This window comes from Ascaphus truei, chromosome 12 (genome assembly GCF_040206685.1).
Source record: "Ascaphus truei isolate aAscTru1 chromosome 12, aAscTru1.hap1, whole genome shotgun sequence".
Taxonomy (NCBI): Eukaryota; Metazoa; Chordata; class Amphibia; order Anura; family Ascaphidae; genus Ascaphus; species Ascaphus truei.
In genome coordinates this window covers 25,152,469-25,180,336 of record NC_134494.1, presented here as the reverse complement: position 1 = coordinate 25,180,336, position 27,868 = coordinate 25,152,469, and the positions used below count along the sequence as shown (strand labels likewise).

Here is a 27,868-nt window from a genome sequence, read left to right as displayed (position 1 = left end):
CTCAGTAATGGGGTCCCGCCTTGTTTGTGGTGAGCACAGCATTACACATTAGAAGAGGTGACCTGTGTCCGAGAGGTCATCTAGGCCAGAAATCCATATCCATTTAATCATACTAGTGTAGCAGGGTTCTTCCCTTACCTCCGTAGGGAGCGGGTTGCGTGGCTCGGAAGGATCATGGGAAGTTGTGGCGGCCATCTTGTGGTTGGCGCCGCATGTGTATGATAAACTGTGTAGCACGGCGGCGGTCATGTTGTGGTTGGCACAGTCGGAAGGAAAGGTTCTAAGAGGAGAATCTTCTCGGCAGGACAGAGGTTCGTTAGTGGCAGTTGAACTGGAGCTGTGGAAGGAGGAGGCAGTGTCCAGGGAGCTAGTCACGCTTCCTGGACTGGGCTAGAAGCTTACCCCAAGGCCCCAGGCTGTCTCTCACTAGCTGAGTATTGTAGGGACCCCCACAGCATAGGGTTTACCCCTATAGTGAAATATTCCAGCGAAGGAGGACAGCAGACTATGAGTGAGTTACTCCTGCTGGAGGCGGCAGCACTGTTTGGCGGGCCGGACGTGAGGCGTGAAGGGCTTGCTGACGGAGACCCTGCGGCGTGGGACCCGACCCCCATAGGTATACCGGTTCCTGTGAGGAGCCATCCCACCTACGCTGGGATCCTCACGGGTGGCGGTGCTGAACCCATTCACCCCAGGCTCCCCAGGAGCAGAGGCTTAGGCCCCCTGTACGCCCGAGGCTGAGCTCAGACAGCAGGCGATGCGGCGTGTACGCGCTAACGTGCACGCGCACGTCCGTCACAAATTTGGGTTGTGCGGTGGGAGTTTTCAAACTGAAAACTCCACCGTCGGCAAAGTGCAGCGTTGTCGCTGCGATATTTTGCCGATACAACCCAAATTGCAATTTGGGGCTACAGTCGCGTGACGAGAGCTGGTTCAGCCAATAGAGGCGAACCAGCTCTGTGACGCGATCGTTGCACCCCCCCCCCCTCGCCCCCCAAACGCCGCGATCTGCCTCCTGCAGTTTAAGCAGAAATCGCTGTGCTGCAGGAGTGAGCGGCGGGGGCGCGAACGCTAACAAGCTGCCATAGCAGCCTGTCTGAGCGAGCCCTAACAGGTAGCACCATATCGCATAATGCCTGCAGTTTCCCTTAGGGGTAGGGAAGGGGTCACACTTGGATGCTGGCTACATGCAGAGAAATCAGTCCTATTAGATTGACATTATTATTATGTAAGCTCTAAATATACCTCCACACAACAAAAAGCTCTATAACTTTGCTCCTGTGATTAGCATTGATTCTTCATCCATGTACTTTGTCACCACCTTGTGGTCACATGGAAGAGTAGCACGCTGCTACAGTATATGAACCATATAATTAATGTACGTGTGCTGTGAAGACACCTTCCCAGGATATGGAGGGGAGGGGAGGGGGGGGGGGGGGGGACGCCTGAGGTACTGCTACTTCTAGATATAAATAATATGGGTATTTGTTTAACACAAGTGTTGAACTTTACTTGATAGTTACTAAATATCCACTATATATGTTTTATTATTGCTTATTTTTATATAGCGCTGAATATACTCTTAAATAGATTTAAGAAAAGCCAAATTAATTTCTATGGCAAAAAAATGTATTTTTTCCCTTTGATACATATAATGCAGATGTTTTGCTTAATAATTGCACCATTTTTGCCTTGGTACATAAGACCTTTTTGTCGTGTGTTTGTTCACCGATGATTATTAGTGGTCTGAGTATAGAGATAAACACGGCCCCTTTGACTCACATTATTTATTGGACATTTTCCGCTTGCTGCTGACTCATACGGAAGAAACCCTTTTTCGTTTCAAGGGATTGTATTATTATTATTATTATTTTTGTAATAGAATTGCCATTTCCATCCACAGATAAAGTAGCAAAATGGGGTAATAACCAACACTTGCAGCGCACGCGCACACAATCAGCTGCTCCAGTTCTGTGCCTTTGTGCTATCTGAGTAGGGTGTTGATTAGTGTGAAGATGCTGTACGTGCGATCAGACTGCACCACCAGCCAGGCTCGCTCTTATGTTCTGTAACCACGTCAGTGACTGCAATGAGAAGCAATGTGTCACTGGCTGCAAAGTGGTTAAATCAGCAACAATAACACCGACTTTAAATCGGGGAACATGGTTCAAAGCCCGGTGTCAGCTCCTTGCTACCTTGGGCAAGTCACTTTATCTCCCTGTGTCGTAGGCACCGAAATTAGATTGATAGCTCTGGTCTCGTTGTGCCTGCACAGTTCTATGTACAACACTATACAAGAGGAACATAAAATGACCATATTTGCCGTAGCTCCAACCATCTCCCTGTTATACGGGTTACTTACCATTATAGTTTTGTCATCCTTTGAGTTCCACCATATTGGCAACATTGTCAAGAGGGCGTGTCAAGGTCAGGGATCACTTGCCAAACCCCTTTGCTTCCTGATGCCAACAATGCATGGCAAACGCAGCTTTCTATCTTTCTTTTCCCCCCTCATGACTTGTCCCCGTGTTCCCCAGAGCTGAACTAACAGCTGGAAACCCCCCGGTCCTCCAGATATTAACATTGTACCCGACCACAAGCTGGAACGTCATATCCTGAAGAACTTGCGTCTGTCTATGGACCTCCAGATTGAGGTTGACCCTGGTGGCCAAGTAGTAAGGTTAAAATCGTAATATGTCAGCTACTGAAGGATCGTTGGCGGTGTAGGTAGCGCAGTTCATCTCCAGGGGTCCTCTTGATGCAGATAACATTAAAAAAAAACAAGTTTCATATTATGCAGCTTTGATCATACACTCCTGTATTTATTAAGCTGTGCTATTCCAGAAGACACCATCGATGCTCGAACACACTTTATAACCTATTCAAGGGAATGGGCCTTGTAGGGCCATATTTATTTACTAAGCCATGCTGGGTGGAGCCCGTAGCTGTTTCTGGTAATATGGCTCATAGTAAGTATTTAAGCAATGATTAATCATATAAGGGAATAAATAAATACAAAATACAGTACCACCTTTAAGAGCTGCCGTTCATCCAACGGGATGTTATAAACGTGTAAAACATTCACACACAATTGTGAAGTTTGTCAGTTTCAGACATTCATCACTGGAAGAAGAAAAAAAAGAGCTGTGATATTAACAATACTCAATTAGCCAGCAACAAATACCTCCACAATGATTACATGTCACTATTCCTTTGCACATCTTTTGGTCGCATCTACAGTTTTGGTCGTTTTTTTGCTGTTGAGTTTTGCAGTTTTGCAGCTAATTCTGGAGAAATAGAACAATGTGGAGAAAATGCCCTGAAAGCTTTCACGGTTTATAAAAACGTCCTATTCCATAAACTGCAACAAATAAATATAAAAAGCTCAAACTGCGGCTCCTTTGTAAATTGTGTTTTATATTTATTGTAATGCTCGCATATCTACACTCTTGGGCCTCGTCCAGGGTGGTGCTGAGCGTGCTCACCCTGGACACGTTGCAACAATGCACGTGGCCTGCGTGAGCGGGCGGGCGCACCTGCTCGGCGCTCAGCCGCTTGACGAGCAAGCAAAATTGATTTTGCTGCTCGCAAGCGCGTCACTTGAGCGGTTCACCCAATGAGGGCGAACCAGCTCTGTGACGTCGGGGCCGCGCCGGCCGGGAAAAGCACGGCCGAGCAGGGCGCAGCGCCGGAGCGCCAGCACGCCCGCTCCCTCCCTGGACGAGGCCTTACACTCAGGTTGACTAACCCTTCCTTCCATAAGCCTCTTCTATTAACTTTCGGCTGTAAATCTTTATAAATTACTTCCTAAAAAATGAAATATTACTTTTTGGTTTGGGGACAAAAGGTCACATTTAGCTCTTTGGGTGTCCTTAGTCTTTCAACAATATTAGGTTGACTTCCACTCTCCTAAGAACAGATCTACAAAGCTCTATTAAACTCAGTACTCAAAAACGTGACTTTACCTAAAGCAGGAACGGATATTATTTTCTCTGCGGGATAAACGTCCTGTTATTGTAGCACAACACTGCATTAGCTTCCAATACCGTGATGTAAAGTACAACACTTTGGCCAAAATATTAACCTAAAAGACCATTTTATTTAATAGATATCTATGCATATATATTTAGGCACTGTACCGTGTATAAGTTTCACTGGATGTGCACTGAGCTCTGTCTGTGTTTCATGTTTTGTCTCTGGTTTTAAACATCTTCCCCAGACCCTGGAAAAGGGTGGTGCTGATAGACGTGAGGAGGAGTTCCACTGAAAAGTTCCTAGGTCTGGCTGAGAGTAATATCCAGTTTAGGTAATGTAATATCTAGTCCCTGCGTTAACCTTAACCAACTTGCAATGTGTCATTATCACTAACGGACATTATTGTTAACGCAATGCTCTTTCCGGGAAAAACCCATGACTTAATGTTACGTAATTGCCCTTTGAAGATACGCGGTTACGATTAAGCCACTTAACAGAGCTTTGTGAATCTGGGCCCTAAAAGGGTGGAGTTTTCTTCATTTAATGTATGTTAGATGCTAGGTTCGGCATTAATTCCTCCGTCATTTAGTTTACTTCTGTCTCTGCCACTCTGCTTTTTTTTTTCTCCTACCTTAGCTGGGATACATTTTCCTTCAATAAATCCCCATCTCTTTAAAAGAACATTGACTGCAGTGTGAACATTCTTAATTAGGTAATAGATTTAGCTGCTGTTACACCATAAAACATGAATATAAAAGGAAGTTTATACGGCTCTGCTATTCTGCCTATGTTGAATGTACCCTACATACCAATTCTTTGTAAGGAAGAATGGCTAAATAAACCCACTGTTTATTCCCAGGCTGACTGCCAAATATGTTCTCGGTCTTCCTATTCTTCTGGAAGTTGTAACCCTCTCATTTAAAATATTGGGCTGTAGAGATTCAGTACGATAGAAAGGAACCTGCCATTTTATTTGCTTTCTTTTAATTATCTGTGACCACTTACTACCAGCATTGTCACAATTACCGTTCTTCACACCTGGAGTATTTGGACAGAAGCCTAATCCCCCCCCAGATGAAGACTTCCTACAGAGGCACTATTATCTTGACTGTCTTCTTCCAGCCCCCTGGTCAACATGCCCAGCTCATAGACCATGAGTCAGATGTATCCACCAAAGGCAACGAATCCAGCCTCGGAAGTGCCAGTGATTCAGAGGGCAGGAGAAGAGCAATGTACAATACACAGATGGAAGGCAAGTAAGGACTGGAGCCAAGTCAAGAAAGTGGGATAGAATCCAAGAATAGAGATCGTTGACAATAATGCATTTTACACACTGCAGCCCATATGATAGGGAGAAAATGAGAGCATAGTGAACTGTTGTTCTTACAGCCGGGCTCCCACCTTAACTAACCTCCCTTTTTTACAAGATTGGAAACAGTGGGTCCTTCCTTTGTTTTTAAATAGCTGTCAAATAGGAAACCCACAACCGACGATGTTGAAGCTTCCTGCTGGTCCAAGATGTGGCTGCCATTTTTTTTTTCTCCTGGAGGGAGATTAAACCTAATAACTTCATCTCGGGAAACAGGAGGTCCCGGCACTAAAAGTAGTGTAGTTCAGTTCCCGGGGACCCTCTGGTTCTCATCCTGCAAAATAATGGGGGTTGAAAAAAAGAAAACGAGGAGAGGGGATTTCTGCTTCGACTCCTTCACCGTGTGTTGTAGACCCCTCACGCAGTGAAGGTATAAAAGCGCCTTTGGTTTCCAAACTTCCCATGACAGCTATCTTTAGAAATGTATATCAAATATGACCAGTGGCTATGATGAGATGATTTCACATACAGACAGGCTCCTCGTTCATTAAAGAAAGAAAAAAAAGGCCTTCAAAAAAATGTGGTGCATATTCCATGCAAGGAAACCATGAGTGGGACATGATGGCGAACTCATAATGTACAGTAGTTTGCTGAATGCTCCTAGCAAAGGGAATTCATGAACACCTGCTCCTCCAAAAGACCGCATACAAGGCAAGTAGGAACTGAAGCTATTTCTTAGGCCGAAGCCTGTGCGAAGTGAAACAGGCCCAAACCCTCCTTTTTCTAACCTATAAAAACATCAACACGTGCTTATTTGCTACCCACTGTCATTTCAGTTCTTGAATCCACCTCCCTCCTTCTCTGCCACTTTCCTTTTCAGCGCTCAGTCTTTTATGTCCCTACATCAAGGGGTGGGCAACTCCAGTCCTCAAGGGCCACCAGCAGGTCAGGTTTTTAGGATATCCCTGTGACGGTGCTCGTCTCTGATCAGGAAGCGGACCCGCAGGGCTGAGGTATGGATGCAAATAAACCGACCAGGGCCCCGGGACAGAGTCCTGTTAGAGTATCCGTAGTAGGTAAGAAGGCAGGAGGTCAGGGCTGGCGGCAGTGGTGCAAAGTCCAGGCAACAAGCAAAGTGTCAGGGCAGGCAGCGAGGTCGGGATCACGGTCCGGGGTCAACAACAGGGATTCCAAATGAAAAGGCTAGGCACAGCAACAGTCTAGCCTCAGGAACGGGAAGGCTCAGCAACTAGAACCCAAGGTGGCCAGGAACAGGGAAGGCTCAGCAACTGGAACCCAAGGTGGCCAGGAACACAGGGAAACAACATATACAATCCTGAGGCAGGGGCTGGAAGTCACTGACTGCTATTTAAGCCCTTGAACAGGTGCAGCCAATATAGCAGGCTGCCAGTAATCAAAATGTCCACAGCAGCCAGGTAAGGCCGGGTTCCAGCCAAAGCCTGGACTGGAACACTTACAATCCCTGCTTCAGCACAGGTGACGCAGTCGTCGACTGAGCTACCTTCGCTGAAGCAAGGATAGCCTTAAAACCTGACCTTTTAATGGCCCAGGAGGACGGAAGTTGCCCACCCCCTGCCCTACTCCCACCACGGGAAACGCATAACCAAAACAGTTTTAGCAAATTCCATCAACCTGGATAAAGTCCTTATAATCCCCCTGCCGTCGATGTACTCTCTCATTGTAACCCTTTCCTTTTGCAATGCGTTGCTGGCCTACTGGTATCTAAGGGGTTAAGCATCAGGGTCACTAGCACAATTAAAGAGACAGCTGAGATTCCGCGGCTCACTCCCTACGCCCGGAAGCTCACTGTTAATCTTTGACACGTTTTGTGTATGTGCATCGAGTCGTTAATAATAAAGGTCTTCTAAACACACATCATCTCTTCCTCAAGTGTACTATTGCAGCCGCCCAGGGAAGGTCGCCAACATCTGCCTTTTATATACACTGTTCTTCCTCGTGTTGGGAAGTCAATTGTGTTGAATGTAAGAGGCAGACAGATGAATAACATGTTCTTATTGTACACTAATGGTACGTTTCATAGCCAGTGAGCAGAAGAGAGGGGGGAAAGAAACGCCCCCAACCCACATCTCCAAAACAGGGGCAATTATAAGCTCTGTTACTGTACAGATGCTAATGTTGAGTCTAGTGTACAAAGGCAGCTCCAAAATTGAGGTTGTTTGTTTATTAGCTCATAGTCTTTGAGTCTGATTCCTTAGTGTAAAAAGCAGATGGATTTTCTTTTTCCATAGGCTGCACCAGCTCTGTTTTCAGCATCCACATTGAGGTGTATTACCACCTCCTCCTGGCACAGCACTGGCTATTCTGCCTGCTACTCTGGATGCGTCAGCTGATTGCATTAGCTATAAAACCCCAGACAAAAGGCTTTGCTGCTGCTCATTTCTCTATACGCTGGTGAATCTGCACACCGTGAGGGGACCCCACTGAGATGTTTTATTCTGGGATCCTGACGGAGAGCAGCAGGAAAGAGGCAGATCTGAGGGAAGCTGCCTCCCTTCGGCAGCAGAGAAGGATGAAGCAAGCAGTCCAGTTTATCCATAAGGATTCTGCGGATCTCTTGCCTCTCGATGGGATGAAGAAATTGGGGACATCCAAAGACACTGTAAGATAAATCCACATTGGCATGCCTTTTGGGGATGAGAAGGGTGGGGGTTGAAGTGCTAGCCTTGCCCCGTGGCAGATCTGCAAAGTCTCACTCTTTGGAGTGCACAGAAGGGTGGGGTAGCCGAGTTGGTCCTTTCTTCCTTGTAGTAACAAAAGGAGGGAAGTTACCCAATGAAGGACCCTGAGAGGTTGAAAAGTTTGTAACATATCAACTACTTGTTGGTCCACTAAAATGTATCATGCCACCTACTCTCTCTCCCTCCTTTGTTACTCTTTGGAGTGAGTGTTACTCATTGGAAGACCATTTTACTCACCTCTAACATGAGTGAGCTCTAACCTTCAATGGAGCCTGAATCCATGGAGACTCCTTCTATTAAAATACCCATTTTTTAAAAGTCCATACCCTTAAAATCTGACTCACTTGTCCCCTTGGCCTCTCAAAGCTAGTCCTTAGCAGAAACACACGAAAGGCACATTCCATTAAAGCAGCAAACACATCACTTGCATGACCCACTTGGTATCCCAAAGAAGGACTCCCTTGGTCTTAACCCTAGCATTCTGTAACCAATCACGTCTAATGCATGAGCACCTTTGGGGAATAAAAATGGCGGTGGTGAATACTCTTGAAATACATTCGAGGAATGTTGCTAGGGTGCATAATGTTCTCCTTTGCCATCACGGCCAATGCTCATTTTGGGTTTCGGCGGTCAATCTTTCCTGTACCACGGAGCTGCTGGTACGTAGAGCATGGTTGCCCACCCTCTATAGGCAAGTTAACCCATTTGCTGTCAGATGGGACCAGCAACACAATGCATGGCTTTCCCCCCCCTCTGCAGCGAAATAGTTAATAAAGTTTATTGTGTAGAAAGAAAAACACCTTGCTTGTTCCTGTACTACTGAAGATATACTATTTGAGATGACAAAACACCATATTCATCTGTGTGAATACCGAAGATAATCCATCCTTATAAATGTCTCAAATTAACCTCAGATAAGTTACTACTTATTGTTGTACATGAGATTTATTTTCTTCCTCTGCCATAAATCTTTTATATTGTACCTCCCGTTCAAATGGTAGCAGCTGAATGTATTACAGTATTTTCTTTAAGATTACGCCACATAAACAAAAGCGAATAAAATGAAAGGTTTGATGAAAAATGTTAAAAATTACTGTATTAGAAATATTTTTATGCCGTAGTTTTTTTGTAATTTTTTTTTTTAGAAGTAACACTAAGGTATTTGATATTAGACTTTGGCTGAAATAAAACACAACCAGCTGTTTTCAGCAATGTGACCATTTCACGGGCCGTTCTATTACGTTGCTGATCATGCCGCAGTTATCAGAAATTTCTGGATTTTAACTGCGTGTATATATGTATGTATGTATGTATATATAGAAAGAAAGAGAAAAAAAGTAACCCGTATGGGAGCACTCAGGTATGCAAAAAATTAATTAATTTATTTATTTGACACAATGCAAAAAAGATTTGAATAAACAGTACAAGATTAAAAACACTAAAAAAGAGGCATGGACCCCTGTCACGGTTGTTACCTTAAAGCACTAATAAGCAACACTAGGGAACGACATACATTGTCAACCCTATACATAAGTAGAATAGTGACTCAAAAAACACTAGGGTAAATCAAAGTAAATCACAATGGGTTATTGGGTTCAAAAGGCACCTATATAGAGCTAAGAATGATTCGCACTACACACCAAACGGTGGACTGATCAAAGAATAAATGACAGTCACCAGGCATCACACATCTGCATGAGTATACAATAATTTGATCAGTACCTTCAGCATGAATCCTGTGTAGGAAAGGTGGTGAATTGGAATATAATCCCTAGGTGTGTGGAGTGGGAGTTGGTAATTTAGCATGTATAGGAAAATACCTGATGGACGCCTATTACATAACCCTGTGTTAGTGGTCAGTGCCCCTAATGAAAAAATGATGAAAGTCACAGTCCAGGAAAATGGTTAGCATAGGTGCTGGGTAACATAATTACGTGAGCCAGTGGGTCAGGGGTCCTGCCTAGCACCCCCACTCCGACGCGTTTCGTCCAGAGACTTAGACTTGGAGTCTTTGGGCAATTTCCTGCTTTCCCACAAGAAAATACATTACAGTGGCAGGGCTGGATTAACCCTTCAGTACCATTTCCTAAAAACACTCACTTTATGCTCAACCTGTATTATACCTTTTCCTATTTCCTTTTTCGGGAAAAGACATCCCTCACATCCCCCGTAACGTCCCAAGTACTCTCCAGCGTTTTGGGCTAGATTCTAATTGATGCACCCCTATAAGGACTATGTTTTTATGTTCCGTTATTCTTATTAACGATAATTAACATGAATAATAAGTCGTTGTTAAAATGATCGTAAATATTATTTATATGAAATAATACTGTTTTTACTTTCCTCTGTTATTATTTTGACACGTGCATACACGGAAAGAGAAAAGGAGTTAACGTTACTGAAAATAGATTAAATGATTAAACCAATAAATTACAAGTTTTAAATGCTATATGTAGATTTAACTAGAAGTCACGGGTAGAGGTGAAATGATATCTTTGGAATGTATTGCACACTCACCAGCGGTGAATAAATTAATTTAGCAGCTTAGTGCTAAGGAAAGCGGATAAAAAAAGCTAATGCTAAAGGTATTGAAGTTAGTCCACTAATACAACATTCCTCAAGTCAGAACTATCTAATATTATGAACCCCAAATTAGTAGAGAGGACATGGACACAACAACACCATATTCTCAAAATATACCTTAACGAGTGTTTCCCTTAATAAGTACTGGGAACACTCATATTACATGAGAATTCACGATAATGTTACATGTAATAGATTACATGTATGTGATTGATGCCTTAACAAAAATATCTCGGGAAACATGTCCTTTGTTTTATAAAGGGGTCTCTCTAAATCAGGGAGTATTTATAATCGGATTTAGGCATGTACAGTACCTTTCTGACAAGACCAATTAAAAAAAGGGACTGGATGAGGCAGAGATAAGCTTATGGCTTTAATTTTTAGAAGAATCTCCAGGATACCTACTGTATAGTGTCCATCCATCTATCTATATTGAACAGTTCTCTTTAAGACATCATTCAATCAGCTACTGTAGCTGTTTTTTTTAGCTTTTACGCAGTGCCCCTGTACTGTAAGTAGTTTGCAAACCAGACACAATGGTGGGTACAAATTTGACAAAAGCCTTCCAGAGTACAAAGTTCAGGAAACATACAGTAGTATACCCAAGCATGTGACATGAGTTCTCCATAGAGATCTTCCAGTGTCATGTACCAGGGGTCTCCAAACTCAGTCCTCAAGGCCCGCCAACAGGTCGGCTTTTATGAATATCCCTGTTTCAGCACAGGTGGCTCAATCAGTGGCTCAGTCTTTGACTCAGCCACTGATTGAGCCACCTGTGCTGAAGCAGGGATATCCATAAAAGCCGGCCTGTTGGCAGCCCTTGAGGACTGAGTTTGGAGACCCCTGCCTTATACAATATTACCTCTCAGTAAATATGGGCCACAATCTCTCTCGGTTGTAAAGAAGTTTATTAGTATTTACGCGTTGCTGGAAAACTCCTTCCTTGTTATCTCATTCCTGTTCTGCACCTCCTCTCATCAGTAAACAGGCTTTTGGGAATTATTTTAAAATGTCTGAATTGGGATGACTTCCATTTTTTTTTCCCAATAGAGAGATTTTTCGAGGGTGCATTATTTTCAGCAGCTCCATATATGTGGTCCATTCATCGGAGGTCATTATATTAACTATTTGGCCCATATTAACTACGCTGTATTATGCCATAAGACACGATCTGGCACCACGACACATGTGACAGCTCGTCAAGTGAATGGCCAAACTGAGTAATGTCATATGGCATAGCACTGCTAGTAAATATGGCCCTTGATGTTCACAAGTTCCCATGACCTTTGATATATATGAACTGGCATAATATTATATATTCCAGTTTAGTGATAGAGCTTTTCTCTGGTTTGGTCCAAGTCTTTTGTAGTTGCAGTCGGCCTTTCATCGGGTAGATGTCAATATAGAATGTTCAGAGCAGAGAGGGTAATTATAGTATAGGATATGTAATAAGAATGTGTGTGTATGTTTGTATGTATATATGTATGTACACACGTGTGTGTGTGTGTGTCCTGTGTGCATTCACCAATGTGACAATGTTAAATAGATACATAGATGATGTGGTTTTGATGGTAGGTGATTGATGGTAGGTGATAGGTGACTGATGGTAGGTGACTGATGGTAGGTGACTGATGGTAGGTGACTGATGGTAGGTGACTGATGGTAGGTGACTGATGGTAGGTGATTGACGGTAGGTGACTGACGGTAGGTGACTGACGGTAGGTGACTGACGGCAGGTGACTGACGGCAGGTGACTGACGGCAGGTGACTGACGGCAGGTGACTGACGGCAGGTGACTGACGGCAGGTGACTGACGGCAGGCGACTGACGGCAGGCGACTGACGGTAGGCGACTGACGGTAGGCGACTGACGGTAGGTGACTGATGGTAGGTGATAGTTTTGTCTTTGTCTATCCGTGCTGATGGAAAAGGGCCTAACATTTTGAGACCTCCTTCCAAGAGATAGGGCATGGAAAGGAGAAGAAGTTTCCAGTACACCAGTTTTTAACTGTCCTATATACGCAAGGCCTGAAGGGAAAAAACAAATGAGTGTGTGTGTGTGTGTGTGTGTGTGTGTGTGTGTGTGTGTGTGTGTGTGTATAATCAGATTATCTCCCTGACATGGATTTTGTAATGTGCTAAGCAAACTAATCAACAGGTCGAGCCGTGTTCAGCTGTTACTGATATCACAAATGGCATATCTCAAAACGAGATTACTCATTTGTCTCCTAATGCTGAACATGTTCTCCCAATTATATTTTTCAAAGCAGCAGAAATTAGGCGCCCGGCGCTTGATGATTCCTGTCACAGAGAGATCAGCACGCTCCGTCTATAATTAACCCTTGTGCGGCCAGTGGAACCCTGCCAGGCTTTGCCATATGGGACAGCCCCATCTGGCATCAAATATGTTAAATGGCTCCCACTTCAGTAATAAAGAACAAATCATCGTAAATAAAATATTCTGTGGGAATTTTCCTATTATCCGTCAGCCACTTAAAGCCGACCGAGAACCCAGACTTCAAAGGAAACAGACAGCCCACGCATTAACTGCAACAATGACTGGTAGAGGGGCTGTCCCATTTATGACTATATAATGTAGTTAGAACAAAGCAAAAAGCTCCTTTTACAATTTTAGTCTTTTTTCTTCATTTGAAATGTGTTTAATAACTTTACCCAAAAGCCAAAACTCTTACACCTATTGATCAAGTGAATTTTGAGTACAATTTGTGATTAAAAAAACCTAAAGCACAAAAAGAAATATAGCATTATAGAAGTGACAAGGTGCTACCTGCTGAATTCAGTGATTAAATCGGTGTGTGGTCTCTCACAGATGCTTTCTCCTCTTTAGCACTGTACGAGCCTGCTGCAAATCCCTTCACGTATGGCAAATATATATATAGTAAACAAGGACATATGGCACTCACATAAAGATAAAAGATAGGTGCTTATCCCATAGCTATTGGATAGGTAACAGAGTTCCTTACAAGGCAGACCAGGAGATCCAGGACCACGCAGCAAGAAAAGAGACAGCACTCATGGTAAAGTCCAAAACAATGTATTTAAAAGGCACAATCAACCTGTCTCTTTTCTTGCTGCGTGGTCCTGGATCTCCTGGTCTGCCTGGTAAGGAACTCTGTTATATATATATGCAAGTGTAAATACAACTGTATGCTCATCTGCATGTCTTAGGCAGGTCTGCAACCCCGCCTTTCACCATTATCACCCAGCACACAGCACTTCCACTGCAGCAAGGGATTCTGGGAAATGACATGCAAATGAGCACACAGTGCCACTTTTTGCTTCAAAAACCATTTTTAACATGGTTCCCTATAGGCTTAAGCTTGCTGCATGGTCACAGCTTTGAGCACAGCCAGGGTTAAGGTGCATAGCCAGAAAACCCACCCAAATGGTTTTTTGAAGCAAAACGTGGCACTGTGTGCTCATTTTCATGTCATTTCCCAGAATCCCTTGCTGCAGTGGAAGTGCTGTGTGCTGGGTGATAATGGTGAAAGGTGGGGTTGCAGACCTACCTAAGACATGCAGATGAGCATACAGTATATTTACATTTGCATATTTGCTTTGCTGTGGAGGGTGTTTGTCACTTTTTTTACTCACCATAACTTAACTCAGTATATATATCTGCAGCTTCCTACGAATCTCATATTGATGTATTAGTCCTGCAAGTGTGGGCAACCCTCTTTCATAAACACACACCATGTCTACAGTGAAATAACCGGTGCCAATTTAATTAAACTGATCTCAAGCTTTTCTAAGCCAGCTTAGTAAACGCATACCTGCAGCTTCCCCCGGGCTAAACCTCTTTCTAACCAGTTCACTTTCCTACAGTTCTCACTCTCCCCCTTTAATCGAGATGGGATTTTTCTATCAAATAAGTTATTGACTCGTCTTGATTTCCCAGGGACCCCATCCTTAATATCCAGCTGGGAGATCAAAGGGGCGCAGAGCTGTGGCAGTGCAGGAAGGCTGATGGGTTTTGGCATATCATGACACTTTTCATGCTTGGTGTTATCGCTTAACAGTGTTAGATTTGTTTATGAGTGCTGGCAGCCTTTGGAGGGGGGAGAGAGAGAAGTATGTCTTCTCATAGAAGGCACAGCAATCTGTAGTACTTTCCACTGAAACCATGAGGGCACACCTGTAATCTTAAAGAGTAATCAAATATGTGCACCACCCAATGCTTACGCTAGGCTGCAGGGGAATAGAAAGCCGGGGGTAGAATACATCATACAAGTAGAATACAGGATACGGGAAGAATACATGATAAGAGTTATCCAAACGAATGCCCCAAAAGATCTCAACAGAGTGACAGTGTGGAAGTGGTGTGCACGGAGGTGTGTGGGAAATTACCAGTAGAGAATAACTGGATATGCCACGCTGCATGTCATTGGTAATCCCTAATTTACAGGAACCTATCTTTTTCTAGAGAACACATCTATGGAAAGACACACTACAGAAAAAGGCTACTTATAAAGAGTAAATATTTCATACCGAACGCCCCAGGAAAGACTTAAGCAACTATACATGCGAGCCTGACAAGGAAAGAAACTGTACAAAGAGATTTTATAGAGACATTGATTAACCTAAGTGGTGAGGGTCTTATTGATTCAAACAGTAGTTGTGTCCAACATAGAATTGTGTCCTCTTGGATTCAGCTGTTCAAAGAGCTTTTAAGATAAAACACCACCCTGCTTCAGATATACAGTATGAATACATGTATGATCAAAAAGGGAATGCTGAAGCAGAATTAGCATGTTCGTCCATTAAGATTACTATTTAGCAGGGTACCAATCGACTTAAATACCTCCCAAAACACTCACCTGTACAGCAGGTAGAGCGATGCCGGTGCACACACGAGACACGTGGGAAACAAGCCAATTTGCATATGCAGATAGGCTTATATTCCAGGTATCTCAGGTGTTGTGTTCACAGGTATCTATCCATGTGGAGTACAAGTGACTCTATTGGGAGGTGAATAAGTCAATGTGTAAGCTACTAAATGGGAGTTTGACAAAAGCAAACGCTTTGAGAACGTTTGGACATTTCTGAAAGTTTGAGCGAAACCTTGTCAAACCGAAGGAGGACAAATCCCAGATCTTTTCTGCATATTTTAGCATTTACAGAGTTCTGGTATTTGTACAGTATGGTATTTTTTACTCGTGCAGACCTGCATTTTCTCAATGGATGGTAATACTAGTGGGTAGAAGATTTGTTTTAACAATGAATGAATGGATAGATGGGAACAGTGATTGTTATTTCATATTTTATGCCCCAGTAAAATGTCTATGTGTTTCAGTTGGTTCTTCTTTTCAATTTGTCTCCTTTTTAATGCACATGAAAACATTTCTGCTCATAAATGTGTCATCTATTTTCAGTGTTATAAGATGAATAATGAATGTTAAAGGTTATGTTATTTATTTCCTAAACATTAAAATAACAAAAATGAACTGAAAAAAAATGTAATGACTCAAAGAACCCTAAAAATAGCTTTTTTCTTTCAGGTCTCGTCCAGGGTGGCGCCGAGCGGGCGGGCGCACTCACGCTGACCCCGATGAAACACATTGCGGCAATGTGTGTGGCCAGCATGAGCAAGCACCTGCGCCCGCTCGGCACTCAGAGCAAGCAAATTTGAATTTGCCGCGCGTCACGTGTGAGGTTCGCCCAATGAGAGCGAACCAGCTCCGTGACGTCATGGCCGCGCCCCCAGGCGAGCGCGCGCCTAGCCGGACACCAATCGCCCGGCCGAGCAGGGCGCAACGCACGAGCGCCAGCGCGCCCGTTGTCTGCCTGGCCGCAGCCTAAAAAGTGATGTACTGAAAAATCCTTGGGTTAATATATCAGCGTAGGGACAATATAACGGAAGGTCTGTTTTAATGCACGCTCTAACTCCTCCTTTTGCTCCATATAATGGCTCCCTATAGTTCTGCCCTAATCTCTCCTATTGACAATCCTCAAATCACAAGATGACACACACAGAGCAAAGTTGCACCAAAGCCCCTTGATACATTAATAAAGACACACAATATGTAAAATTATGCTCCAGTATCACCTTGATCCATCATCTTTGCACTCGTATTTTGCTGACGTTCACAATCTTTCGTTCTTTAAAGCAACCGCATAATATCCTGCAAAGACGGCTGCTGGAGACCAACTTAACTAAATTAAGAACCAACCGCACTACTTGGACACCGGCGAAGACTGACTCCTCGGCCCAGAGCAACAAGTTAAAACAAGCGAAATCCGAAAGCCCGAGGAAAACAGAGGAGGAAGATGTGATCTCTGTGTGGTGTCAGGTTGGACTTCATGGCAATTCATATAAAAATGTCACTAATCTCATCAATCCAGGCAGGGTCGGCTCAAGGTCCATACATACATAACAGCCCAAATTCAGGCGTACGCACACTGGCACATACAGGCAGGTAACCAATCGTACTGACATCGTCCTTGGCATTATCTGGCTGGTGTTTTGGAAGCTCAGACAATAATAAGGAAGGAGAAAGGGCAAATAGAGGCATCCCAAAATAACTGCTGGCGTGCTACCCCTAAATAAAGGCTGATCCAGGTAAATGTTTTTGGGTCCAGCCAAAAATAACAAAAATAAAATGAAAAACAAATGATGTAGTCTGATACCTTTTTTTTTTAGGTAACAAATGGTTAACATTTTTTGTTGTTGTCCAGGGATACATTAAAGACAAAAACTCAATGTGTATATCTGATAGTATTGGTAGCCTTAAAATTAGGGATCTGGGTAACGATCAAATTGTTCTTCGGGTCCTGGAACCTCTTGGTGTAGAGAAAGGTTCACCAAAAAGAAAACTTTGGTACATCAGCTTTCTAGTGTCACTGCTCTCTTACTGGAGCTCATAATAAACACTGAACTTCCCAATTTGGAAGCAAATAGTTCGGGATTCTAGGAGAGGCGCTGGTTGAAGGTCAGCAGAGAAGGGCACATGGAACTGGTGGAGTAGACTACTTTTTATTATTGACCATACACAGACGCAAGTTCAGAAACCAAACCTACCGCACCATATATTTGGAGGAGTGCTGCTGGGATTGTGACCTAATGTATACAACATAAGAATGTCTTGTGGTGTATACTTTTTATTGTAGATAACAAGAAAAGACTAAGAATTGTCACTGTTGTATTACAAACTCCTCGAAGTTCAGTTGTACAAGCATTGGGAATTCACCCCCTCCACACCAAATATGAGCTGTTAACACCTTCACTCCCAAGCAGCGCAGGACCCCCCTGGCAGCCACTGGGTTAAAATAAAGTAGTGACTTGCACGGCTGTGGAAAAAATGAGCATAGGCCTGACACTGAGCATGCTTCCAAAGCTCCAGCCAAATAACCCATATCCAGGATACCACATCCCTTGCAGAAAATAACGGTATATATAAACAGTTTATCTGTGCATTTGTGCTGAGGCGGGATTCTGGCATGGAAGTCATTCTAGCATAATAAAGGACAGTAGACTAAACATGTCACGGTCTGTTTTTTGCAACTCTCTGGTGATCTGTGCTCCATTTTGTCTTATACAGTGTGCCGGTAAGGAGACGAAAGCCATGATTGACACATCTTGTCAGTACAACCTAATGTCTTCTACCTGTCTGGACAGACTGGGGTAAGCAGCTTTCTTACATAGCTACAGCATGTGCAGTTCCCATGTGCGGATTCCTAACATACATGCTCATCTGAACCATGGCACGCAAGCAGAGCAGCAAAAATAACATTGTCAGAGACAGGCTGCAGTCATCCACCTGTAAGTGTAGATAGCCTTACACGACCTAGTCGTCTGCCTAAGGCCTCGGGCATGGTCAGCGCACCGTGCTGAGGCGCGCTGCTGCTCGGCACTGAGCCCCTGCAGCCGCAATGAGAGCGGAAGCGTGTGTCTCACTGAGTCTTCAGATTTGGCGCTCGCCGGTCACGTGAGCGGTTCGCCCAATGAGGGCGAACCAGCTCTGTGACGTCACTGGCCCGCCCCCAGACCCGCCCCTGACACGCCCACGGACGGCGCGCTGTGTAAGGCCAGGGAAAGCACCACTTTCCCTGAGCCTCAGCGCGCCTCCGCCCGTTTACAGCAACTATGTCCCAGGCCTAAGGCTTGGTCCCGCTTGCTGCTGCAGCGCTCGCTATGGTGGGCGCTGCGGGAACAAGATCCGCCCCTCAATGGGAGGGGTGGCCGCCGCGCTGCGCGGCGAGTTTTTCAGACATATATTAAAATTGTGATTAGATCTAGCGACGGAGCGTTAGGCCACGCCCTCTGGCGGTGCAGCCAATGAGGGCGAACCTGCCGGGGGATGTGATGGCCACGCCCCCGCCATGCCCTCGCCACGCCCCCGTCACTCCCCCCCTGCCTTTTCCAGTGCAGCTCACTGCAGACCGGGGAACTAAGCTGCACGCGCCGCCAGCCTCGCAGGCTCGCGTGCAGCGCAGGCACTGGGGCCATAGCCTTAGGCCTGAAGGGACACTCTGTAATGCCACTGCCTTTGAAGAGGGTGAAGTGTGTTCGATTCCTAAAGTCAGGTCCTTCCTTGCCAGGCACGAAAAATGTCATTGTAAGTGCAACGGATCAGGGGTTTGTACCTGCGCACATTACAGCTCCAGGTAGGAAAATATATTAGAAAGAAGGAAAACAAACATATGTGGCGCCTACACTTAGAAATGTAAAAGTTTACGCAAAAAAGGGGCTGAAAAGGCTACCACATGATGATGGTATCCACTCTATAAACCTGTGTAATACCAGGTGGTGCTCCCTGGAGTGAAGGTTAACACTAGTAACAAGCAAGAAGAAACGGTAGGTCCCACAAGACAAGACCTACTGGATCTCCAACCTAGGGCACTCTTAAGGGTGGGTACAAAATAATGACTTTATTCAACGAACAATGGGACAAGGACAATGGTGACAAACTAGGATAAAAACACTAAAAAACATTTAGTGGACTGTCTCGTACACACACGGAAAAACTGATAATTCAAAGAATATGAATATATTATATATAATACAGCTTTTTACTTTTACCTAACAAGAGCAGTACGCATTGTCCTACAGTATGTACTGTAAGTACAGTCCTAATTAAAGCTATGCATTGCAGGCCTCTGGCAGTGAATGGGTTAAGCTCTTTTTACATTATGCAACACACGTAAAACATGGTAGAGATACACGTGTACTCTCTCCTCATTGTCACTCCAATACATGTTGGTAAATGGGATGTTACCTTCCAAGCCCAGTTTATGCCGTATGACATCCAATTCCACCGCTCATGTAATTGCCTCTCGCAGTTCTCGGGCTTTGCAATATGTCAGTGTTTAATGAAGCCAGCTCGGCGCTGAGTGTAATCACATCCCGGCTACTAATGTGCTAACGTCTATCGTGATGTGTTCTTTCCCAGAGGCAAAACCAATTAATCAATTTTCAGGCTGCTTCTGCTCTGCTCTTGTATTAAAAGGACTGTTAAAGCGCAAACTTTAATGGCTCACATTGCCCGTTCCGCTCATCACAGAGGGGTTTTGCTACCTTTGACTCCTGCACAGGTGTGTGGAGAAGCACAATCAGGACAGGGATTATCGCAGACAGCCGTTTTCTTTTCAAATATAGTATTACAGATTGCATTTTCCGCTCCCTGCTTTACCTCTCATATATAGCGGGTTTCATTCTGTCCCCGGTTGGGATTTCCAGAAATAGCTTTATTATCTAGGGCCGATAAGTAAAAATCCTACACTTTGCTGAATGAATCAGAAGTAGCACATTAGCGGAATGTGGAAGGAGACAGAGACAGTAATAGCAGCAGTCGGGTTGTGGGCCTGAAAAGGCTGAACACCCTGTTTAGTGATGCGCAGAAGAGAGGTGTCAACCTAACGAAAGTGCGAATAGGGGGTTGGCGCATTCCTGCATGAGCCTACGTCAAAGAATGTCCTACATGTGACAGATGTGTTGCAGGATGTGATACCTTTTAGGGCAGGGATTCTCAACTCCAGTCTTCAAGAACCACCCCCCCCCCCCCGCCGGTCAGGTTTTAAGAATATATCAGCTTCAGCACAGGTGGCTCAGTCGAAGACAGAACCACTGATTGAGCCATCTGTGCTGAAGCTGGGAAATCCGGAAAACCTGTGCAGTTGAGGGGGTCTTGAGGACTAGAGTTCAGACCCCCTGTTTTAGGGGAACAAAAAGAGTTCTTGATGGATTCAATTATAGCGTACAGCGCTTTCAAAACCACGTACGTTTCACCTTCAAAGGCCAGCTTTGAGCTTATTAAATGAGCCCCATAGATTTTGAGAGAGAGGTGGGTTTCTCGTTTCTATATATATATATATATATATATATATATATATATATATATATACACACCAACATAAACATATATACAACATACTGTATATATAAATCATATATACACCAAGCGATAAGTTATCTTTTTTTCCCCTTTCTCTGCAGTATAGCTACATGATACAGTATATCTTATATCGGGGGGGCGCAAACTTTTTTCCCTGCGCCCCCCTGCCGGCTGTCCCCTCACTCCCGCGCCCCCCCCAACCCCAACTTACCCTCGCACCGGCGTAATGACGTCACGTTGCCATAGCAACGTGACGTCACATGACCTCGCAGCGTCATTTTGACGCCGCGTTGCCATGGCGACGCCGGGAGGAAGCCGCCGGAGCCACGGGTAAGTATGGTTTACAGAGGCCCTGCAGCTCCCCCGGCACTTAATTTAAGTGCCTTCGGGAAGCGCGCGGGGCCTCTGTAAACCCCGCGCCCCCCCTCGGCAGTCTTGCGCCCCCCCTGGGGGTCGCGCCCCACAGATTGCGCACCGCTGTCTTATATAACCAACCAACCAACCTACCACCTTAGTTAGCAACGTCCCCCCTAATATTCCCCCAGTAGAGAAACCAACAAAATGCAACATTTATGTTTCGATCCAATTCAACTTCTGAGACTCAAAGAGGACCCTGGTGGGGCTTGAAAGATGGTTACCCTCTTGAGAGCTGGAGGGTGGCAGCCCCATCCGGCAGACCACGATCCCGCGATCACTCCTCGGCACACCATGGTCATGGAGGGGGTCTCCGGAGCTGAACCCCATTAATTTCAGTTCCTGGGACCCCCTGTTTCCGGAGATACTTACCTCCGTAGCGGTGCCGGTATCCCTGTGAACTTTAAATGTTTAAATGTCCCAGGCGGACAGGATTGAAGCAGGGGGGTCTCCGGAGCTGAACCCCATTAATTTCAGCTCCGGGGACCCCCTGCTTCCGGAGACACCTACCTCCGTAGGGGGTGCAGGTAGCCGCTCGGCTAGCAAGGTTCACGCGGAGTTTCAAAGCTTCCACGTCCTGCGGGCCAATAGGAAGCTGTGACGTCATCAGGTTCAGCTTCCCATTGGCCCGCGTGCCCCGGGAGCTTTAAACTTGCAGGAGACACCGGCACCCTCTTCGGAGGTCTGTATCTCTGGAAGCAGGGGGTCCCCGGAGCGGAAATTAATGAGGGTCCGCCCTGGAGACCCCCTGCTTCAAACCCATGTTAAAAAAAAATAATATTTTTTTTCTAAAAGCGCATGAATTTCTCCTTTAAAGGGTCTGACAATGCAAGGCAGACATACTAGCAGGACAGTGACCATGAAAATGCAGCCCCCTGTGATCAGCCCACAGTTTGTTCTCTAAGCTTAGATTGCAGTTTATTTGTTATCATGTACAGTATAGTGACACGCAAAACCAAGCAGAAAGCCGCAACATACCAATTATGCTGAGCTACAGAGGAAAAGCCACTCTCTTTGTTGGCAGAATGAGGTCAGCGAAGGCATGCAGGGTTCAATTAAACACCAAGGCAACACGTTTTAATAAAAGCGGCGAAGGAGCTGGTGTGGGTGAGCTTCGGCGGCTCAAGGCACCGACTGAAAACAGTCACACTGACTTTGAAGCCAGGGTTCAGATCCCCGTGTCAGCTCCTTGAGCGAGTCGCGTTAACCCCCCGTCGCTCAGGCACCAAATGTAGGCCTGGATTAGGGGTGAAGGGAGACCAAAAAGCGCACCAGCACAAACGGAGCAGGAAAAAACCAGAACAAAAAAATGATTAAAAGGGCACTTTAATGTGGCAAAAGACCCATCCAATGCATTTCGAACGTCGCAGCGTTCTTTTTCAAGGACTGGTCTTATTATCATTTTGAGATATACCTGCATTTGAGCGCTTCAGCTATTTTCCATACTGGATTAGGGGTGGCCAACTCCAGTCCTCAAGGGCCTCCAACAAGTCAGGTTTTATGGTTCTCCTTGCGTCAGCACACTGATTGAACCACCTGTGCTGAAGCAGGGATCGCCTGAAAACCCGGTGGACTGCCCTTGAAGACTGGAGTTGGCCACTCCTGGCTTAGAACCACAAAAGGGTGCTAAGTTTTAGCACGTCTCAGCTCCTATAGATATGAATGGGAGTAAAACCGTGCTAAAGGTTAGCACCCTTTTGTGGATCTGGGCCATTGATTGTTAGGTGTCGGGGGCAGCGACTGTGCCTGTAACATTCTATGCACCACGCGCGGCATTGTACAGTAATTGTGTAGCGTTTATATAAAGTTAATATGATAAAATAACATTATTATTATTAGTGGTTCACCTGTCCTCGCAATCAATTTAGACACATTCTAGAGAATCTTTAGAGGCGTTGTAATGTTTTCTCTTACATGTAATAGATGGTTTAGAGATTGCTGTTCTATTGCCTCCTAGGCAACGTGTTACATGCCTGTCCACCAGCACACGTGTTAAACACGCATGCATATCTAGCCATGCATAGAGATAAAACAGGTGTGAAATTCAACAGTGTCATTTAGACTTAACATAGATAAGGGCTCATATTTACTTAGTGGTACTATGCCATGATACCATCAGAAACCACCATATGTCCCAATGTAATGGACCACGGAAGGAGTCTTCAAGCACGGGAAGGTGCCTTATGCCATAGTACTGCTTAGTCAATATGGCTAATTTCTTCTCATTTCCGTTTTGATGTAGGTTGAAGGAACATTTCAGATCGTATAAGCACGAGGACGAAAATATTTCCCTACCTTATAATGGCAAGAGCATTGGACAAATAGAACATTTGAGCGTCACTCTGGGAAGTCTAACTGTGGACTGCCCCGCTGCAGTTATAGGTAAGCAAGACTCGTATTCTACGGCTGATGGACTGTGACATGAGAATAATGGTTCTGGGTGATGTAAAGTGCGGCTATTTTCTATTTTCTGGATCTTGAGCTTCTGTTATCAGATTACCAGACAAAGGAGAGCTCAGTGAGTAATTTCTCTTTGATGTGGGTATTTGGAGGGTGATTACCATGTATGTGTGGAATCCACAACTAAATATTGTAGACTCATCTGTGCTACACTTCAGCACGGGACATATGTTCCAACTATGTGTTGATCAATGTGAATATCATGGTCAGGGTAACTTTTCAGCAAGTTGCATAACGATATAAGACCTCCAGTCACACAAAATGACCTAGCCAATTGGCGGTAGGGTTCAATATGTGCATGCATACAGTATATATGAAAATGACAAATACAATTTTAAAACTAAGCACCTGTGGTGGGTTTGTACAAGTCACTTTACTTAAAGTGTTAAATAAAAATGAAAGACACTTTGTTGAATCTGCCATTAGAGAAAGGGATGATGGGAAATAACATTAGCATTCTTTCCTAGATGACAATGAGAGACATTTCTCCCTTGGGCTGCAGACCTTGAGATCCCTGAAGGTAATATGTTTTCCTTTGTGTGATTCTATTTACATTTCTAAAGCACAGTTGAGAACAACATCTCCAGTGTTCAGACATATAAACAGACCAAGGTCGGCAGTACAGTACATCCCATTCGAACATTCCATTAGGCATACTGTAGTCTTGGTTGGAACCCTAGTATGGAACCCCAGGTGGTAACACGAAACCCCAAACACAACAAGAGACGGATATATGTTAAATAGATAGTGTTTAATGCTCACACCAACGCAGTTCGTGAAAAAGAAAAAGCAAAAAGGTATCTTTAAAGTCTGCAGAGCTAGGTGGCAAAAGTGAGATATCCAGGGAATACAACAGAGTAGGGGGCAAGCAATGCAAGGGGAATACAAGGCAAAACAAAGTACCTGTACAGTCTGCAGAGCTAGATACAAAGTAATGGTAACCTGGGAAAGACAAAGAGCAGGGGGCAAGAGACTCGGGAATTAAAAGTTGGCAAGCAACAACTAGCAGGCTGGGTGGGTTTATATACCCGAAAATAACATGGCCGCTTGCCTCATGGCAGGTTCTACTGTAGTTCCTACCAGCCCTGGGCCTGAACGTGACTTCTCTGTGTGCCCCTACAGGTCTACAGGGAGTATTGTGGGAGGAAAGTTTGACAATACTCCCTTTCTTGGGCCTCCCCCTAGCGCCATGCTTTTCGGGTGTCTGACATGAAACCTGGAGATCAAGTTGTGGGCATTAACCTGAGTGGCCAGTTCTCATGACCTTTTGTTTGGCTCGTAAACTGCCCAATCCAAAATATATATAATTTCCCCCTCTGATACTTGGAATCCAGGATTTTCCGAACCTCATACTCCAGACCAGAGTCTAAGACCTCGGGATCAGGGGGCATGGTTAGTCTTACTTTAGTAGACAACACTTTTAGTAGCGAGACATGGAACATAGGATGAATTTTCATGGTAACTGGAAGTTTTAATCTAAGAGCTACAAGGTTGACATTTCCTGGGACCTTTTAGCTTTAATTTCTTGTAGGACTCCTTAACTGTAGTTACATTTTCTCGAACGATTGAGAATGTCTGTAGCATGATTCTATTGCGTTCCTCCGCTGAGTATAAGGTTGGATTATCCGGCATTCGTTCTGGAATCAGTCTACAATGAAACCCAAAGATGCAAAAGAATGGAGAATATTTCAACGCAGAATGTTCAGGGTTGTGACCAGGCAGTCACTAGATACAATTGGTGCACTGCTAGAGAGAGGGCAGGGCTCAAAAAGTGATGGGCCAGGGCCTGTTTCCGAAGAGGAAGGGGATGTGACTTTGCAAATGGTTGATATAGTAACAAAAAATTCTTGTTACATTATAATACATTAAAAATGTAATTCAGGGTTGTTAAAAATGCTACAAGTATTTTCTCATAGTACAGAAATGATTTATTAAAAAAAAACACATAGGATATTGCTTGGTCTGCAGCTTCAAGATGTGGGTCAATAGCTACAAACAAATAATCAATACTCATTTAATCCAATATTATTTGGAAAACCTTTCTAAGTTATTTAATGTCTGCAGTGTGTCATAAACTTGGAAAAGAATCACCTTGAAGTGGGGAGAACAGGCAGAGAGGCCGTTCCCTTCATTGTTAACAGAAGCACTACTAATGAGGACCGGTAAGTATCTTTTTACCTAATTACTGCACATTATGTCATAGAGTTTTAGTTGGGAGATGTGAATACTGGTAATTATGATGAAAGTATTTCTTTACCAGTGTTGCTCAATCAGGGTGCCGTGGTATCCTGGGGAGCTGTGACCCTCTGCCAAGGGTGCTGCGTCCTCCAGTGCAAACACTGACGCTGGCAGCCTCCCTGCCGTGAATGTGAAGGGGATGTTATGTGAGAAGGGGGGCGGTTTGAGAAAATGGGTCAGTGCGCTCAGTGATAAGGGTGTGGGGGGGGTGAATGTGGAGTGTGTGGAGAATAAGTGTGTGTGTGGTGGGGTCTGTACGTGTGAGGAGGGGTAGTGTGGTGCGTGTGGTCCGATAAGCAGAGGTGCCCCAAGACTTTAAAAATCCTCCAGTGGTGGCCGTGCTCAAACAAGGTCGGGAACCTCTGATTTAGACCAGAAAAATCAACATTTTGGTTCTCCTCTCCGGGGCCTTTCTCAAGACAAACCACAACGCAGGGAATCTCACTTTACACAGCCCCACAGGACGCCTGGGAAGCCGCCCGCACGCAAACTCCTGTACTGCAGCCTAACAACCGGAAGTAGAAACACAATGAGGCCAAAGGAAAGAAAAAAGACACGGATAAAGGATCCCGCATTAGTGACTAACTTATCGAGAACAGACCTGTCTATGAATATATATATATATATATATATATATATATATATATATATATATATATATATATATATATGTATATGTATATGTATATATATATATATGTGTATATATATATGAGATAATATTCATAATAGATAATCTATCAGGGAATTGTGTGTAGATTTTAGTGAAAGAGACACTGAAAGGATGAAATGGTTAGCACTTTAGAATAACACAGCCTGCTTTCTGTTGCAATAGCACGATGTGAAAAACGGAGCACTAATCCAGGCAAAAATCACTCAGTGGCCCCCATAGAAAACATAATTTTATTCAAGTCTCATGGACCAAAAAAACACCATCATGCTTCGCTTTATTAACCTTGATAAAGCGCTGGGGAGCGCGAAACATGTCGGTGGGTTTTTCTGGTCCATGAAACTTGAATAAAATTAAGTTTTTTTATGGGGGGCCACCGAGTGATTCTTGCCTGGATCAGTGCTCCGTTTTTCACATCGTGCTATTCCTGGACTCTGCTCACGGACTGCACCCTGAGACTTGCTGGGATCACAAGAGGACGACGGGCACACACCAAGGAGGTTTTAAAGGTGCTGGCATTTGGATATATACTGCTCAACCCCATTATAACGCTGTGTTTGGGGTCCAAAGAATCACGTTAGAAATACTGTACAATTGTATGCATTGTACATTAAAGTATTTAAGATACCAATAATCGTGTTGTAAAGTATTCTTAAATCCGAAAATTGGGAGCCACCCTTGCGTCGCGTTATAAGCGGATTCGCGTTGTAGCGGATCGCGCTATAACGGGGTTGAGCTGTATATTCATTACATAGTCCCTTATATTGCCTTAAAGAGTTCTTATTCATAGTACATAGCCATATTTGTGAGTACCGATGGTTGTCTCACTAGGCTGATATTATACTACCATGTTGCCTACTTCAGGTGCCTATCTAACCCCCTTGTATGCCGTCCCAGTGGCAACTGCTTAATTACCGCGGAGAAGGGTCTTACCTGCTGAGCGGCATTCCCGTTTTTCTGGACTTGACTTTGCTTTCTGTTGCAGTTCATCCGATGCATAATGGAGGAATGATGAACCAACAAACCAGAGCGCACTCACTCTTACTGAAGAAAGAGCAACATGAACTTCAGATCAGAACAAATCCCTTCTGTAATGTTGTGTACCAAGCTGAAACTAAAGCCAGTAGCCACCCTGGAGTTTATTTTGA

General features: G+C 44.4%; 1 protein-coding gene across 2 annotated transcripts; it reads left to right on the top strand.

The window, feature by feature from the left end:
* Positions 1-336: 336 nt before the first annotated feature.
* On the top strand, positions 337-27,868 carry NRIP3 (nuclear receptor interacting protein 3). Of its 2 annotated transcripts, none has more exons than XM_075567061.1 (9): positions 337-511; positions 4,220-4,306; positions 7,555-7,925; positions 16,715-16,897; positions 18,146-18,228; positions 23,595-23,734; positions 24,280-24,332; positions 25,877-25,974; positions 27,706-27,868. In XM_075567061.1, exons 3-9 carry the CDS (start codon positions 7,752-7,754, stop codon positions 27,719-27,721), a joined length of 747 nt encoding a protein of 248 aa, XP_075423176.1. In that variant the 5' UTR covers positions 337-511; positions 4,220-4,306; positions 7,555-7,751; the 3' UTR covers positions 27,722-27,868. The 2 variants fall into 2 exon arrangements, with proteins under 2 accessions (XP_075423176.1, XP_075423175.1); XM_075567060.1 differs by having other exon boundaries at positions 337-616.

What these genes read in the sequence shown, in the direction of transcription:
- NRIP3 (XM_075567061.1), top strand. Translation starts at nt 7,752, where the DNA reads ATGTTTTATTCTGGGATCCTGACGGAGAGCAGCAGGAAAGAGGCAGAT. An exon ending in TGATCTCTGTGTGGTGTCAG is followed by an intron (nt 16,898 to 18,145) that starts GTTGGACTTCAT and finishes TGTCTTATACAG; the next exon opens with TGTGCCGGTAAGGAGACGAA. An exon ending in ACCTGTCTGGACAGACTGGG is followed by an intron (nt 18,229 to 23,594) that starts GTAAGCAGCTTT and finishes GTTTTGATGTAG; the next exon opens with GTTGAAGGAACATTTCAGAT.